The sequence below is a fragment of the Lagenorhynchus albirostris genome, chromosome 2 (assembly GCF_949774975.1).
Source record: "Lagenorhynchus albirostris chromosome 2, mLagAlb1.1, whole genome shotgun sequence".
Lineage (NCBI taxonomy): Eukaryota > Metazoa > Chordata > Mammalia > Artiodactyla > Delphinidae > Lagenorhynchus > Lagenorhynchus albirostris.
Genome location: NC_083096.1, coordinates 79984275 through 80000570, shown reverse-complemented (window position 1 = coordinate 80000570; position 16296 = coordinate 79984275). Strand labels below are relative to the sequence as shown.

The window sequence follows — 16296 nt, the reverse complement described above, 5'->3', positions numbered from 1 at the left end:
AAAACCACATGTACTTATTTGAAGGTAAAGATTATTCTAAGGAGCCTAGTAAAGAAGACAGAAAATCGTTTGAGCAACTGGTGAATCTTCAGAAAACCCTTTTGGAGAAGACTAGCCAAGAGGGCCGGTTACTCCGAAAGAAAGGCAGTGTAAGAACTATTAATTTGTGTAAGGATAAATTCTCTCAAACGTTCATCCTAAGAGAACAAAAAATGATGCTGGGAGTGATTGGTTAAGAAGTAAGTGTGTAAGTGTTCGTTGAAATACAAGTATCATTGACTATACCCTAGTATAAACACTATGTAAGAAGTTGGCATAAAAATGATAACAAGGAGCGTATATTTTACCGTTTAATGCAGGTGATAGCAGCCTTGTCTGTCTAAGCCACCCCTGAAGGGATCACTGTATTACACCAAAATACCATACCCTGCTGCGGACAATCATGACCCTGTGTCCTTAAGAGAGGATGGCAGTCATAAGTGTTGTATGTAACGCCCGCAGTATTTGGCACTTAATCTGTGCTCATTAAATGCTAGTTGTCATTAAGATAATCATGATGTTGACATATTCTGTTTAAGGCAGAATGATATAATACATTGAGGAAGATTTCCATTAAACATGGTTAAACCTAAAATAGCATCCTGCAAGGTATGCCTTCAATTTTTTTAAAAAGTTATTTTCTGAAGTACCTTATTCCTAATGAAGTTAATCAAAATGATGTATTGCTGTACTAACCATGGCAGTGCTTTGGTTGAGTTTAGAGCACAGTATCCTGGTTACCATGCCTACAAGATGTCTTAATTGAAGTGTCTTGCTACCACTTCCCACCACCCAAGGTGACGTGGAGATGCAATGTCTTGTGAAATATTAAGCACGTTGCTTCTGTTCAGAGTGTGTTTTAGGGATGAATGAAACTCGTGAAGGAACAGGTAGCCCCCAACTTTCCTGGTTATGGAGCTTGTTCTTCCTACAGGTTCTCATCCCAGGCCTTGTGGAGGGGTCTACCAAAAGGAAGCGGATTCTGAGCCCAGAAGAGCTGGAGGACAGGAGGAAGAAAAGACAAGAAGCAGCAGCCAAGAGAAAGAAACTATTAGAGGAGGAGAAGAGGAGAAAGGAAGAAGCAGAACATAAGAAAAAGTATGTATGTGTTATTCGATTGCATTATTAATAAAGCTGAGGGTCCCAGTTGGTAAAGGAGTCACTATTGCGTAGTGAGTCCACAGTTGAACATCACTTTACAATTGCAGAAAATGTCTGTAAAGCTGGTAGTTCCTGCTGGTACTAGAATACATTTTTAAAGATTAAACTTTAACCTTAACAGTTAGTCTACTTAAGAGAACAGTCCTGAGTGCCTAAGGCAGAGAAGATGCATTCAGTTGAAGCTAGAAAATTTTAGGGTTTTATTTCAGCTGCCTAAGGAGAGTAGTTTACTTGAACATTCCCTTTGAGTCACATGTTCTTAAAAACAGTGACATCCGGTGGCTGCTCATGTTTGAAGTGTAGTCAGGAGGCAGTTAGGCTAATCAGTAAGGCTTCTTGTTTATTTACAAATAGGCAGAAAACAGGGTGAGTTTCTAATTGCATCTCCACTTGGCACTTACTGTTTGTGAATAGCAGTACAAGATGTGCTCCAAGGGAAACTGTGAGAAGCCCAGTTAATTTCCTTTCCTCTCTGGCCTGTTGAAGGATGGCCTGGTGGGAGTCCAACGATTACCAGTCCTTCTGCCTGCCTTCCGACGAGAGCGAACCAGAGGACCTGGAGGACTGGGAAGATGAACGCTCTGCCCAACTGGATTATGAGGACCCGGACTCGACCTCCATCAAGTATGTAAGCGGTGATGTCACCCACCCACAGGCTGGGGCGGAGGATGCTGTCATCGTGCACTGCGTAGGTAGGAGAAATGGTGGGGCCTGAGTCTTTATGGTACCAAGGTCTGGGGAAGATGAGGCAGAACCCTGATTTAGGGGTGATTAATGGGCCCAGTGTAGTCTTGTGTGGTCAAAAAGAGTGAATTTTAGAACCAGGAGACTGGGATTTGACTCTTGTCCCTCTTGTTTATCCGGTTGAACAGCCCAGCCTCTCTGGGCCCCAACTTCCTTATCTGTATAATGGTATAAGATCTGCCCTGTTCTCTGCACAAGGTTTTTAAGAGAGTACAAGGAGGTAACAAGGAGGTAACGAATCCTTTCCAAACTCCAAACATGTTCTTCCCTCATGACCTTTGTACTTTTTACTTCCTTTGACTGGAGCTCTCTTTCCCCACTTCGCCACATCAAGCATTGTTCAAATGTCTGCATCTCAGAGAGGTCTCTCTTGATTGCCCAGACCCCATCCTCACCCCTCTATTCTTCTCTAGCCACTTTCTTACCTTATTTTACTTGATGATACATCACTACCTGACGTATTGCCTATGTATTTGCTTATTTGTTTCATTGAACTAGAAAATAGCTTCATGGGAGTAGGGATTTCTTTTTGTCCACTGCTGTAACCCTAGTGCCTAAAACAGTTCTTGATATGTAATACTAACAAATATTTATAGTATGATTGAATGAATGAATGATTGTAAATACCAGGTACTAACTAGCTGTGTTAGTACCAGCTTGAATAAGTCATTTAACCTTTCCATTTTCTTACCTGTAAAATGGGAGTTGTGTGCTGTTGTATTACATCTGCTCTGCATCTTTCCTCAGCCATCTCCCAGGAATTACAGAAGTACCGCAGAGATTCTGCTCTTTCAGAACACTAATTTTTTTGATGCTTTTCTGTTATGATGGCCAAGTATATTCCAGAAAACCTAAACATATTTGAGAAGTCCAGTGTATAATATGTGCAGGAGATTAGTTTCTTCTGCTCTTTGTAAAATCATTCTTCTACAGGTCTCTTCGGTGTATCTTTGTTTTTTTAAATTGTGGACTGGATTTTGCCTCCTATAGAAGAAAATGTTCTCTTTCTTCTATCAGATGACTCTGGCCGCTGGGGCAGAGGTGGTTTATTCACAGCTCTGGAAAAAAGATCTGCTGAGCCAAGAAAAATATATGAGCTGGCTGGGAAAATGAAAGGTAAGAAGCAAAGCAGAGAGAAGGGCTAGGGATGGGAGAAGAGGGGAGAGGACGCTTAGGACAAGTATTAGGTGCGTTAAAAAGCACTAGATGAGGAGCGGGACGAACCAGTTGGAGCCGCATTCTGTCATCAGTCAGCTGGTTGATATGCGACTTTGAGGCAATCCCTTCCCCTCCCTGTGTCTGTTTTCTCATTTGTAATTTGTGAATAATACTTATTCCACCCACCGCATGGGACTATAATGAGGATAATGAATGAATGTGCAAGTACTTTGATAAATGTCAGTCCCTGCAAGCACGTTAAAGTGTTGGCTTGAAGATCATTTCATTGTTTACCCAATTGACTCCGTCTTCTTGAGGGAATATCTCCTGAAAGTGTCAGAGTCCTGTGGGAGAGAACTGAGACATACCACTGAAGTGCTAACAAGACCTGGGTGCTGAAGGGAAGGAGGTTGTATTATGAAGTAACACTCCCTGGAGGCAGAAGTAGAGCTGTGCGGGGCAGAGGAACTTGGAAGCTGAACACTGTTCCCCCTTGGCATAGGGAGGGGCCAGGGCACCTCCTGCTATGTGTGGAGATCACAAAGTGGCAAGAGGAGTAAAGTGATTATTGTGATTAGCCTCTCAAGTTCCATAGGAAATAAAGGATCTTGTCCAGTGGAGGAGGGCTCTTCACATTTCTTAGAGATTGTTTTTTTCCTAATTCTTCTGCTCACTTCTCCAGGGTAGAAGGGGATGTAAGGACTTAGAGTGAATCCTCTTTCTACTAAAACAGTTTACATATTACAGGGCTTAATATGTGTGAAGTAATTAACCCAGATCTAGATATTGATTGGGCAGCTGGAAAAGGAGAGAATTCAGGAGGAGGTCGGAGTTAGAGATGCCAGCTGAGAAGTTCCCATTTGAGTGAGGAATGGGAGGGCAGAGAATAGAGCATGGAAAACACCTCCATTTAGGAGCAGAGGCAAGAAGGGGAGAAAGAAGGAATTGTCAGAAAAATAAGAGAACCTTGAGAATGGAGTGTTTTGAGGTACAAGGGAAGAGAGATGTCAAGAAGTGGTCTGTAGTGTCAGACACTGAAGTGAGGATGAGCATTGGGAAAAGGCCATTGGATTTGCCCCAAGGGCAGTCACATGACCTTGGAGCACTTGGAGAGTGTGTGAAAAGTAAAACCTGGTTGCACAGAGTTAAGGCGTAAGTGGTCAGTAAGGAAACAGAGATGGGGGTGTGCACTGTTTTCTGAAGAAGGACTGAAATAAGGTAGAGCAGGGTAGATGAAAAGTGGGCTTGAGTTATTGGGAGGGCTTCATGGAAAGTGGTGAAAGTTCTCTTAGGCCTGGAAGGATAGGTTGGGTTGAATTTAAATAGGTGGAGAGAAAGGGCAGGAGAGTCCATGACCATGTCTCATTCTTTTTGGTATCCCTGTAACTCCACCGTTCCCATTATGGGATATTGAATGATCCCTGCAGCTACACAGTGAATGTTTTTGGGGAATGCTGTGTAGGTCAGACAGGCTGGAATAGAGGGTTTAGGCTGAGGAGTAGAGGAGAGTTAGATTTTAGAGGAGAGATTTGGGCCACATTATAGAAGACCGTACATGACTTGTCCAGGGAGATGCCATTCTAGGCAGTACCTTATCCAATGGCTAGTGGCTAGATATGGGAGATTTGAGTAGAAGAATGGCATAGCAGAGCAAATATTTTAGAATGACCTGAACAATTGGGGTATGCAGGATGGATTGAGAGGACAAAAGATTCAAACTGGAGTAGGCCAAAAAAAAAAAAAAATTGGAGTATGCAAAGCCATAGAATTAAATTAGCTCGTTTCTCTAGAGAATTTGATTTGATTTGGGTGAGGTAGGAAAATATTCAAATACAAATATGTAAGTATGGTAGAGTACAATATTCGAATAGTTTAAGACAAACGTAAGACTCTTCTGAAGGAATTTTACGTTCATAGTGCCCCAGCCCCTTCCAGCCTGGATGCCTCTGGGTTTTGCCTTCACTCTCCAATGCCTACAGGAGTACGTTGTAGGCAGCGTTTGAGAGGCACTGAATTAGATCATAAAAATTCAGGCGTGAAGGGGGTGACATGGTTGCATAAGACGTTCCTTCTTTAATCTCCCTTTTTAACTGATGGTCTAGACATCTAAACATGAACAAAGGTGCTTTGGTGGGTCTTTTGGGAGACCCAAGAGAAGACTCACCCACCACTGCAACTGGTAAGAGACAGACACACCTCCGTATAGGCAAGGAACCAGTGGAGCCAGCAAAACTGCCTAGACCCCTCTCACTGCTGTAGGGCAAAAATCAGGTGAGTGCTGCCCTGGGCAGGTACACACAGAACGTGCAGAAGCCCAGCCTTCCTGGGAGACTCTGGCACACCGCCGGAGAAAAAGAAAAACACGAGTTTGCTTGCAGCCGAGGTGGTAAGAGACTTTCCCAGCATCAACCCTGCCCCCAAGGAAACACTTCGAGGGGCTGATTTTTCTGGCAGAGGCACCCAGCTTCCCTCGCCAGGTGGAACACAGCTGGAAAAACCTGTTTCTCTCTGCCAGCATCTGGAGTACTAAGGTGGGAGCTCCACGACTGTGGGAAGGAAGGATATTGGGAAAGAGGCAGATAAGAATTTCAAATGGTGGCAAAGACATGTGCTCAGTGGGACGTTCACTCAAGGACCCCTGGGGGTACCACCCTGGGGGGGGGTCTCCCTACCAGGTGTGTGGGCACTCCCAATGCACCAAGTGTTAAGCCCACACCTCCCCCCAACCCTGCTGCTGGCTCCCTGTGCTTGCTCCGCAGTGTGTCCATGAGAGCGAGCTCTGCCAGACCAGGAGCCCACTCAAAACAGGTCCTGTTGATGGGCAGGGAAGAAACCACAAACTTGGTTTCCACCTTCTGGGGAAAAAAGGTGTGCAGCCAACCCGGTGAATTGTAAGAATCAGAGAAGACACAAAAGCTTAAAAATTTGGCCACAAGACAGAGCAAGAAGAGTGGAGCACAAACACATAGGAAAAACTGAGATAATATCAAAACCATAGAACATAGTACCCCATCTGCTGACGGTAATGAGCACAGAGTTTAGGACGTATCCGCTACTTCAGATTCAAAAGCACCAGCATGTACCAGGAATATGAAAAATCAAGGAAATATGGCATCACAAAAAGAAAATGACAGTTCTCTAGCAACCGTGCTCAAAGGCACAGAATATTATGATCTGACTGACAAAGAATTCAGAATAGCAGTTATAAAGAAACTCAATGAATTTTACAAGAAGACTCAGGCAACTCAGTAAAATCAGGAATAAAATATGTTAACATAATGACTTCTTTTCAAAGAGATTGAAATTTTAAAAAACAAAACAAATCGTAGAGCTGAGGAAGTCAGTGGATGAGATGAAGAATGCAATAGAAGCAGCTATAGCAGGGGAGACCATATGGAAGAAAGAATAAGTGACTTCGGGAGATAGGAATTTTGAAATAACACGGAAGAGATGAAAGAACAGAAATTTTAAAAGAGCGAAGCAAGCTTATGTGAGTTATGAGATTGAAACAAGAAAACACAAGTATCAGAATAATTGGGCTTCTAGAAGGAGAAGGGGACAAAGAGTTTAAGAAATAATAGCTGAGAACTTTCCAAACCTGGGGAAAGTCTTGGACACACATGTCCATGAAGCTAATAGATCACCCTATAATCTCAATGCAAAAAGACCTTCTCCAAGACATATTATAATGAAACTGTCAAAAATCAATGATAATCTTAAAAGCAGCCAGGGAAAACAAGAATGTAACCTACAAAGGAACCCCTATTAGGCTATCAGCAGATTTCCTAGCAGAAACTCTACAGGTCGTGAGAGTGGAATAACATATTCAAAGTGTTGAAATATCAAAATTTCCAGCCAAGAATACTTTACCAGCAAAGTTATCTATTGGGTATGAAGGAGAAATAAAGGCTTTCCTAGGCAAACAAAAGCTGAGGGAATTCACCACCACTAGACCTGCCTTGCAAGAAATGCTGAAAGGAGTTCTTCAAGCCAAAATGAAAAGACACTAATCAGTGACATGAACACATTTGAAAGTACACAACACACTGATAAAGGTAAAATATATAGAGTCAGATTTAGGAAACTAACTCAGTGTTAGGATGGTGTGTTAACCACTCAACTATAATTTAAAGGTTAAAGGAAAAGAGTAGTAAAAATAACTATAGCTACTCTAAATTGCTAATGAATTATATAAAAACATAAAAAGAGGTAAGTTGTTACATGTATAATATAAAAGGGAGGAGTAAAAGGGTGGAGCTTTTATAGGCAATTGAACACTGTTCTGTCTGTGTTTCATGTAAGCGCCATAGTAACCACAAAGCAAAAACCTAGAGCAGATCCACAAAAGACAGAGAAAGGGGAACCAGAGTATACCACCACAAAAAATAACCAGTTTACGAAGGTAGGCAGAAAACAGAGGGAAAGAGAAACAATGGAAATACAAAACCACTGGAAAGCACAAGATGACATTAGTAAGTCCTTACATATAATTACTCTAAATGTAAATGGATTGGGGACTTCCCTGGTGGTGCAGTGGTTAAGAATCTGCCTGCCAGTTCAGGGGACACGGGTTCGAGCCCTGGTCCGGGAAGATGCCACATGCTGTGGAGCAACTAAGCCCCTGCGCCACAACTCCTGAGCCCACGTGCCTAGAGCCTTGCTTCACAACAAGAGAAGCCACCACAATGAGAAGCCCGTGCACCACAGTGAAGAGTAGCCCCCACTAGCCACAACTAGAGAAAGCCCACGTGCAGCAATGAAGACCCAGCACAGCCAAAAATAAATACATAAAATGTAAATGGATTGAATTCATCAATCAAAAGGCACAGAGTGGCTAGATGGATAAAAATAACAAGACCCAACTATATACTGCCTATAAGAGACCCACTTGGGCCTTAAAGACACATGTAGACTCAAAGTGAAGAAATGGAAAAATATATTCCATGCAAGTGGAAACTAAAAGAAAGTGGAAATAGCTATATTTATATCACACGAAATAGACTCTAAGCCAAAAATGGTAATAAGAAACAAAGGGGTCATTATATAATGATACAGGGATCAATTCATCAAGAAGATACAACAGTTGTAAACATACATGCACATAACATCTGTGTACCTAAATACATTAAGCAAATATTAATAGCTATGAAGGGAGAGATAGACAACAATACAATAATAATAGGGGACTTCAGTACTCCACTGTCAGTGATACGTAAATCATCCAGACAAAATCAACAAGGAAATGATGGGCTTGAACCAAACATTTGACCCAGTGGACCTAACAGGCATCTATAGAACATTCCATCCAACAGCAGCAGAATACACATTCTTCTTAACTGCACATGGAACATTTTCAAGGAGACATCATATGATAGAGCAAAAAACAAGTCTTAGCAAAATAAGACAATTGAAATCATACCAAGTATCTTTTCTGTTCACAATGGTATGAAACTAGAAATAAAACGAGGAAAGCTGGAAAATCTGCAAGTGTGTGCAAACTAAACAACACACTCCTGAACAACCAATGGGTCAAAGAAAAAACCAACAGGAAAATCAAAGAATATTTCAAAAAAATGAAAATAGAAACGCAACATACCAAAACCTATGGGGTGCTGCAAAAACAGTTCTGAGAGGGAAGCTTATAGTAATAAATGCAAATATTAAGAAATTAGAAAGATCACAAATAGTCAACCTAACTTTACCCCTCAAGGAATTAGAAAAGAGGAGTAAATTAAGCCCGAAGTTAGCAGAATTAAAGGATGTAAAATTCAGAGCAGAAATAAATGAAATAGAGACCAGAAAAACAAAAGGTCAATGAAACTAAGAGCTAGTTTTTCAAAAAGTTAAACAAAATTGATAAACCTTTAGCAAGACTAAGAAAAAGAGGAAAGACTCAAATAAAACCAGAAAAGAAATTATAACTGACCCTACAGAAATACATAGAATCATAAGAGACTACTATGAATAATTGTACACCAACAAATTAGATAACCTAGAAGAAATGGATAAGTTCATAGAATCTACAACCTACCAAGACTGAGCCAGTAAGAACTAGAAAGTCTGAACAAATCAATGATGAGTAAAGAGATTGACTCAGTAATTAAAAACCTCCCAACACAGGAAACTCCAGGACCAGATGGCTTCACTGGCAAATTCTACCAAACATTCAAAGGAGAATTAACATCAGTCCTTCTCAAACTCTTCCAGAAAATTGAAGAGGAGGGAACACTTCCAAACTCATTCTGTGAGGCCAGTATTACCAATATCAAAGCCAGATAAGGACACTACAAGAAAACAACACTATAGACCAATATCTCTGGTAAACATTGATGCAAAAATTCTCAATGAAATATTAGCAAATCTAATTCAGGAACTCATTAAAAGGATTACATACCATGACCTAGCAGGAATTTTCCCTGGGATGTAGGGATGGTTCACATACACAAATCAATAAATGTTATACACCACATTAATAGAATGAAAGATAAAAGTGATCATCTCAATATATGCAGAGAAATCATTTGACAAAATACAACATCCTTTCGATAACATACCCTCTGCAGATTGGGTATAGAAGGAACATACTTCAGTATAATATAAAAGGCCGTATACAGCAAACCCACAGCTAACATTATATTCCACAAGAATTGAAAGCTTTTCCTCTAATATCAGGAACAAGACGGGGTGCCACTCTTACCCATACCTGAGTGGATTTGGAAAAGGCAAGACATAAGGAGGATTCAGAGTAGTCCTTCCTCGGGGATCTCATTCTGTAGTGAACTTTGTGTTCTTTCTGTTCCTCCCTTTTGTTTTACCTCAGATTTGAGTTTGGGAGGTGTCCTTTTATTTCCTATTGATGATAAAGAGTCAAGAAACAAAGGGCAAGATTTGGTAAGTAAACAACCACATCAGTTTATCAGAGCTGAACTTTGACTCCCATCACCTCCCCTTGAAACTACTCCTGCTCCCACCCAGCTAACGATCATTCCTCCTAGTTGGCCTTGATTGTGGCCCAGCACCGTGATCGTGCCAATGTCCTGTCTGGCATTAAGATGGCAGCCCTAGACGAGGGCCTGAAGAAGATATTTTTAGCAGCAAAGAAAAAGAAAGGTAAGCTCTTCCACTTGTGCCCAGGGATAGATGAATTTCTGCTCCCAAGCATATGATGTGATTTTTAAAGGGAGGTAAAGAAATGTCAAGACCCCATTCAGCATACATGGTAAAGGTAAGCCCCAGTATGAGAGATCACAGAAGTAACAACCTCCCCATCTTGTATTTGCAAAGCCCTTTTCCTTTCTACATCACTTTTGTATCCATTATCTCTGTGGACCGCCTGTATCCACTTGGGTATTTGAATCATTTTACAGATGAGGAAGTAAAGGACCAGAGATGAAGTAAACTGGTCATAATGCAGTTGTGAAACGCCTCTTGGAGAGTCCCAGTCCGCATTAGCAGACAGTTCTCTGCCAATAACCCGAGTTCAATTTTGTTTCTAAGCCCAATGTGTCTCACAGTTTCTTGAACTGATTGACTTTTTTTAAATAAATTTATTTTATTATTTTTGGCTGCATTGGGTCTTCATTGCTGTGCACGGGCTTTCTCTAGTTGCAACGAGTGGGGGCTACGCCTTTGTTGCGGTGCACGGGCTTCTCATTGCAGCGGCTTCTCTTGTTGCGGAGCACAGGCTCTAGGCGCGGGGGCTCAGTAGTTGTGGCTCGAGGGCTCTAGAACGCAGCCTCAGTAGTTGTGGCACACAGGCTTAGTTGCTCCGCACCATGTGGGATCTTCCCAAACCAGGTATCAAACCCACATCCCCTGCACTGGCAGGCGGATTCTTAACCACTGCGCCACCAGGGAAGTCCCCTTCACTTGTTAAAGAATCTTTGCTTATTTTAATTACATCTTGATCATTGATCGTATTTTATTTCCATAGTACCTACTTATTTCCAGAGCCTGTAGGTCCTTGTGTTCAATAGAATTAATTTAATTTTCCCCTATTACAACCCCTCCCCAGAATATTTTTGACATTATAATCATATGCTTTGAGTGGGACACACCAAGATTATATACATTTTGTTCACTGGAAACCACAAAGTGACTCAGAATATGTTATTATCTCCTATGTATATTTTATACACATTAATCAATTTGATGAATGAAGACATCATGATTCTTTTTTTTTTTTTTAACAGCAAGTGTCCATCTTCCACGCATTGGACATGCCACAGAAGGTTTTAACTGGTATGGTACTGAGCGACTTATTCGGAAACACTTGGCCTCAAGAGGCATCCCAACTTACATGTATCCTTTTGTTATCCTGATGGTGTGCACTTCCAGCTCAGAAGGGGAAAATGTCTTGCATTTTTCTGGTGTCATTATTTAATCCAAGGCCAAGTCGTCTTCTGCCATGTTGTTCAGTCTACCCCTCTTCAATGAGAAAAAACTAAGGAGCATTTTCTAACTTGTATATATCCAAGGAGGTAAATATACCCAAGCGTTTCTGGGTGCCAACAGCTAAATTAAAAGATACACGAAGAGGGGAATTAATTGAAGAATTGCCATTTGCTAACATACTGAATCTTTTTCACATCAATTCTCTGGAGAGCCTTCCGGCCCATAGACCAAGGCCTGATTCTAAGAACTTCACTCTGTTCACTAAAATAAACACACAAGCAAACAAACAAGTGAACTGTTATTTCTGAACCCATTCAATGAATTCTTAAGGAGCAGTGTGAAATTCATTTTGACCATGAGGATATAATGTAGATTTGCTGGACTAGTATTTTCTTCTAATGACCTGCTTGCTGTATAAGTTAGCATTGTTTGAACTGTACTGAGCCCAGAATTACTAGAAGAAGCTGAATTGGCCCCCAAGTGCTATAATTATACAGAAACTTCATCTTTTTACTTAGATACTTACTGAAATGAATTCACTCAGTGGTGGTTTATTTAAACCAATGTAAAAACTTAGCAGAGAAGTTATGTTTTATACACTTGCACAATTCAAGCAGTATCAAAAGAGTTTTAGTATATCAGATAATCTACAGTAATAAGTACTAACAATATTGGAAAGATTTATGATACGGTAAAAAGAAACTAAGGCATGCTACTTCTGGAGTGGTTATTTCAATAATTACTAAAGAACTAGTCGTTTTAGTAAAGTTGATTTTAAAAGTTTTAAAGTTTTTTAAAGTGATGAAATATATATTCCTTGACCATCCTTATCAGCTACTACTTTCCTAGAAGCAAGGCTGCCATCCTTCATCCACAGGCCTCATCTTCCTCCTCAGGACAGCCGGTGCCTTAACAATCGGCTCAGCATCAGATCCAGCCTTCAGCAACCAGCTAAGATGTTTGCTCAAAGCTACTGTAATAGAATATTTCAAAAAGGAATCAGGATCTGCTGGGCCTCTGAGGTACTCTGTTTTCTGAATTCGAATTTTGTTCTCTTGGATGTGGTACTGATGTGGTGCTTGTAATACAGGGATGCACAAGATATTTGGGAAAAGCCTTTGGCAGCTTGCCAGGGCCCCAGTTTGCACAGCTATTTGCATAATAATAAATACATTTTTTATCTCTAATGGTTTCTTTGCTTTCTTTCCCCTCAGTCTAGTTTTCGTCCCCTCCATCAGACTGATTTCTTTATAGTGAGAAAGGTGAGTGGATTAAGGAGAAAGGAAAGGTAATAGGAGAACAGGGTGGCTCTAGGGGAAGGAAGCACCTTCAGCCAGTTCGTGCTTTGGAAAGATAGGTCTCCGAGGGGAAAGGCTGAGAAACGAGATTCCTGATCCAGACGTGTGGAGCCCCTCCTGCCCTTCTCTCCATCCTGCTCAGCATTCAGAGCTAGAAGAACACACGTTGGCCCAGAGGCCTGTCAAATGTGACTTCAGAGAAACCAGAAGATCACTCCCCCTCCCACCAAATCAGTTCAGCTGCAAGAAATCAGGGAATTGTGGAAATGGCACAAAGCTGACAGGGAATGTCAGACTGGGGAGGGCAGGGGGCAGAGAACCACAGGAGAAGGAGTCTTAGGAGGAGACACCCGTGGAAGCTATGGCTTTTCACACTTGGTACATGAAGTCTCAGTCTTGGCTGACTATCCTCAGCCAGCCTGATTTCTGCTGCTTTGAGGCCGTAAGTCTCAGAGCTGGGACCATGACCTTCTAAGGAGAGTAGGGCTGTTGGCACCTGGGTTGTACTGTTCTGTTTGACTCCCTCTGGGCTCCTTCACCCTTCAACAATTTAGCATCTGTTTTGAAGACCTATTATACCCTAAATCCATGATTCCTTAATTTGTTTTTCCTAAAAATTCTTTTTTACTTTCATTTTTATTGCCTCCTATCTATTACTCTTAACCACCAGCGCTTGACACATGAGTGATTATAATAACTTTAACCTCTTGTCTGGCATCTGAAGTCTTAGAAGCAGAACTGGAACTCCAAAAAGGGAGAACGTAGAGCAATCTAAGCCAGTGCATAAGTAAGCTGCCGGCCCTTCAAAGGCAGCCAGAGTCCAAACAGGTGAGGTATAAGCAGATGCAAGGAAAACTTGATTGTCCACAAGCTGTCTGCCCTCCTGAAAAGCTGTACTTCCTTTGGATATGAGTGCATAGGGCTAGCTGTAGATGTTTCTGAACATCTGAGAGGGCCATCAGAGCGGGGAACTCACCCCCAAAGGGAGCATAACTGACATTTTTAGGGGCACAGGTATTTTTTTTTGAAAAAAAAAGGGGCTTTTCACCCTATTCTGTCCCACTTGCTCCAACCGTATGGGCCTTTTCTCTGGATGAAGGCCCTGGGCCATGACTGTCTGCCCCCTGGTAAACTGGGCAAAACAACACAGAAAGAGATCAGAAAACTCATGTAGCACTTTCTCCCTTAAACATGAGGTCACCTGTTAGTGGCAGCCCCCTGCTTTCCTTTCTGACCTCTCCTAGCTCATCAGTCAAAAATGCTGCTCTGCTTCATCTCCGTATGTCTTTCCTGTCTCATAACCCCTTCACTCTTCCCATCAAAGGGTGTCACTGTCTGAGAAGGAAGAATGAGAGAAGCTACCTACTTTGTTTATCCCAAGGGTTCTGTCCCCTTTCTTCCACAGCATCTTTGATGCCATCTGGCCCTCCCCTCTGAGGAGGCCAAGATAGGGCCAAGAGGACAATATAAGATTTTGTTCACTGATGAGCTTTTGTGGAGAAGTTTGTACCATAAACATCAATTTTAAAAAGCCCTGCTTATTGAGACAGTGAGGAACTTAACTTAAACTTGAAATTTTCATTATGTATAATCTTACATATTTTCTTAACTTTTAATAAACTTTCCTTCACTTTGTAACATGCCTATTGTTTAATTTTTTGTCCCATCAATCTAAACTACATTCTAAGTTAATTAATCCTCTTCAAGTATAGCTTGAATCACCCATTTTAGAGCTCCGAACCATCTCTAGGCCGATGTGTTTTCTTTTGCTGTCTACTAAGTGAAAAATAAACTCACTCGAGCATTACTTGTCTTCCACCATAATTTAACCTAATTTCCCAAAGACATCCTACAGTTTCTTGCTTGAGGCTCTGCTCATTCTGGTCCCTCCCTGGACACCCTGCACCCTCTAAATCCCCTCCCGTATCTCCAACCCGCTATTGTCCCCTATCAAATCTGATTCTTCAGGAATCCAGAAAAATCTAACCTCTCTGTGGTTGAACTACAGATGATTATCGGGTTTATGGCACTTAATTTGTTGACATATTATACTCGTTGGTATATTTATTTAATTACTGCATAGATACTAAGGCCTTTGAGAAAGGTGATTTCTCATTTATTTTCCCTATCACACAAATCAATTAATAGGTACTCAAATATTGAATTTAAAATGGTATGTGGATAACTGGCTAGCAAGTTGGGAAAAGTATTAGACTTCCTGCATATATCATAAATGCCAGATGGCATAAGTACTTAAATGTAAAACTTGAGAATATACAAACTTGTCATTTTTATGGTGTCTTGACTAGCAACTGGCCTTTGAAGCTTCTCCCAACTTCTCACTCAAATACCAGTGGCATTAAGGTGAAGACTCACAACCACACTGAAAATAAGACAACGAACTAAATGCCAGAACATGAGAGGAAATGACACTAGTTATAAGGCAAAGTTGAACTGAGATTTCATTTTAGGAAGCAAAGATTGCTTAAAAACCTAGGACCTTCACCAGCCAGAAAATGAACAACAGTCCTATCCTTTTCTTCCCTTATGTTAACAAAAAGGTCAACTGCCCCCTTCCCCCTTCTGCTGTGAACTCTGTCCCCTCCAGCCTTCTCAAGAATGTTATTCTGCCAATTACTTTCTCTTATATATTCAGTTTGTTCTTTAAATTAGAATCTTTCCATTGACTTATAAACAAGGTCAAGTCACTCTCATTAAAAAGAACTCCCTAGGGACTTCCCTAGTGGTCCAGTGGTTAAGAATCCATTTTGCAATGCAGGGAATGGTGGTTCAATCCCTGGTCGGGGAACTAAGACCCCACATGCCACAGGGCAACTAAGCTCACAGGCCACAATGACTGATCCCATGCGCTCTGGAGCCCGCGCACCACAGCTAGAGAGAAGTCTGCACGCTACAGCTAGAGAGAAGCCCGCACACCGCAACAAAAGATCCCATGTGCCACAACTTAGACCTGACGCAGCCAAAAATTTTTTTACATAATAAAAAAATTTTTTTTTAAAGAACTCCCTAAATCCTCATTCCCTCCCCCGTCACAGCCCAACCTCCAAAGAGTTGTCCCATCTACACTGCTTTTGTTTCTTCACCTCCCACTGACTCTAACCCACACCATTCTGACTTTCTGCACTTTCACTCCACCAAGAGAGTCTGTGTTAAGAATACCAATGACCTCCAAGTCGCTAAATCCAAAGAACATTTTTCAGTTCTCATCTTGACATCTGAGTAGAGTTCAACACTGTCCACTGCTTCCCTCTTTTTGAAACACTATTGCCTTGGCTTCTGTGACAAGATACTCTTCTGTGACACAATAATCCAGGAACTTATCTTTTATCATCTTCGCACAGTTTTCTCCCATGGTCTTCTTTTTACCTAGTGTATTAGTTTGTTAAGGCTGCCATTACAAAATACCACAGACTGGGTGACAACAATAAATGTATTTTCTCACAGTTCAGGAAGCTTGAAGTCCAAGATCAAGATGTCAGAA

At 41.4% G+C, this 16296-nt stretch overlaps 1 protein-coding gene across 4 annotated transcripts in view; it reads left to right on the top strand.

Moving 5' to 3' along the window:
• The window catches only part of CHD1L (chromodomain helicase DNA binding protein 1 like), a 50836-nt gene extending 38153 nt beyond the window's left edge, over positions 1-12683 (top strand). For 2 of the 4 annotated variants that reach the window (XM_060139151.1, XM_060139150.1), the window contains exons 16-23: positions 1-149; positions 974-1137; positions 1687-1892; positions 2962-3060; positions 9923-9993; positions 10098-10212; positions 11295-11403; positions 12331-12683. In XM_060139151.1, the coding sequence (XP_059995134.1) occupies positions 1-149; positions 974-1137; positions 1687-1892; positions 2962-3060; positions 9923-9993; positions 10098-10212; positions 11295-11403; positions 12331-12409 (992 nt within the window). In that variant the 3' untranslated portion in view covers positions 12410-12683. Of the gene's footprint in view, positions 150-973; positions 1138-1686; positions 1893-2961; positions 3061-5204; positions 5397-9922; positions 9994-10097; positions 10213-11294; positions 11404-12330 lie in introns of those variants that run through there. The other 2 variants (XR_009538789.1, XM_060139152.1) reach the window with 2 other exon arrangements.
• The last annotated feature ends 3613 nt before the right edge of the window (positions 12684-16296 follow it).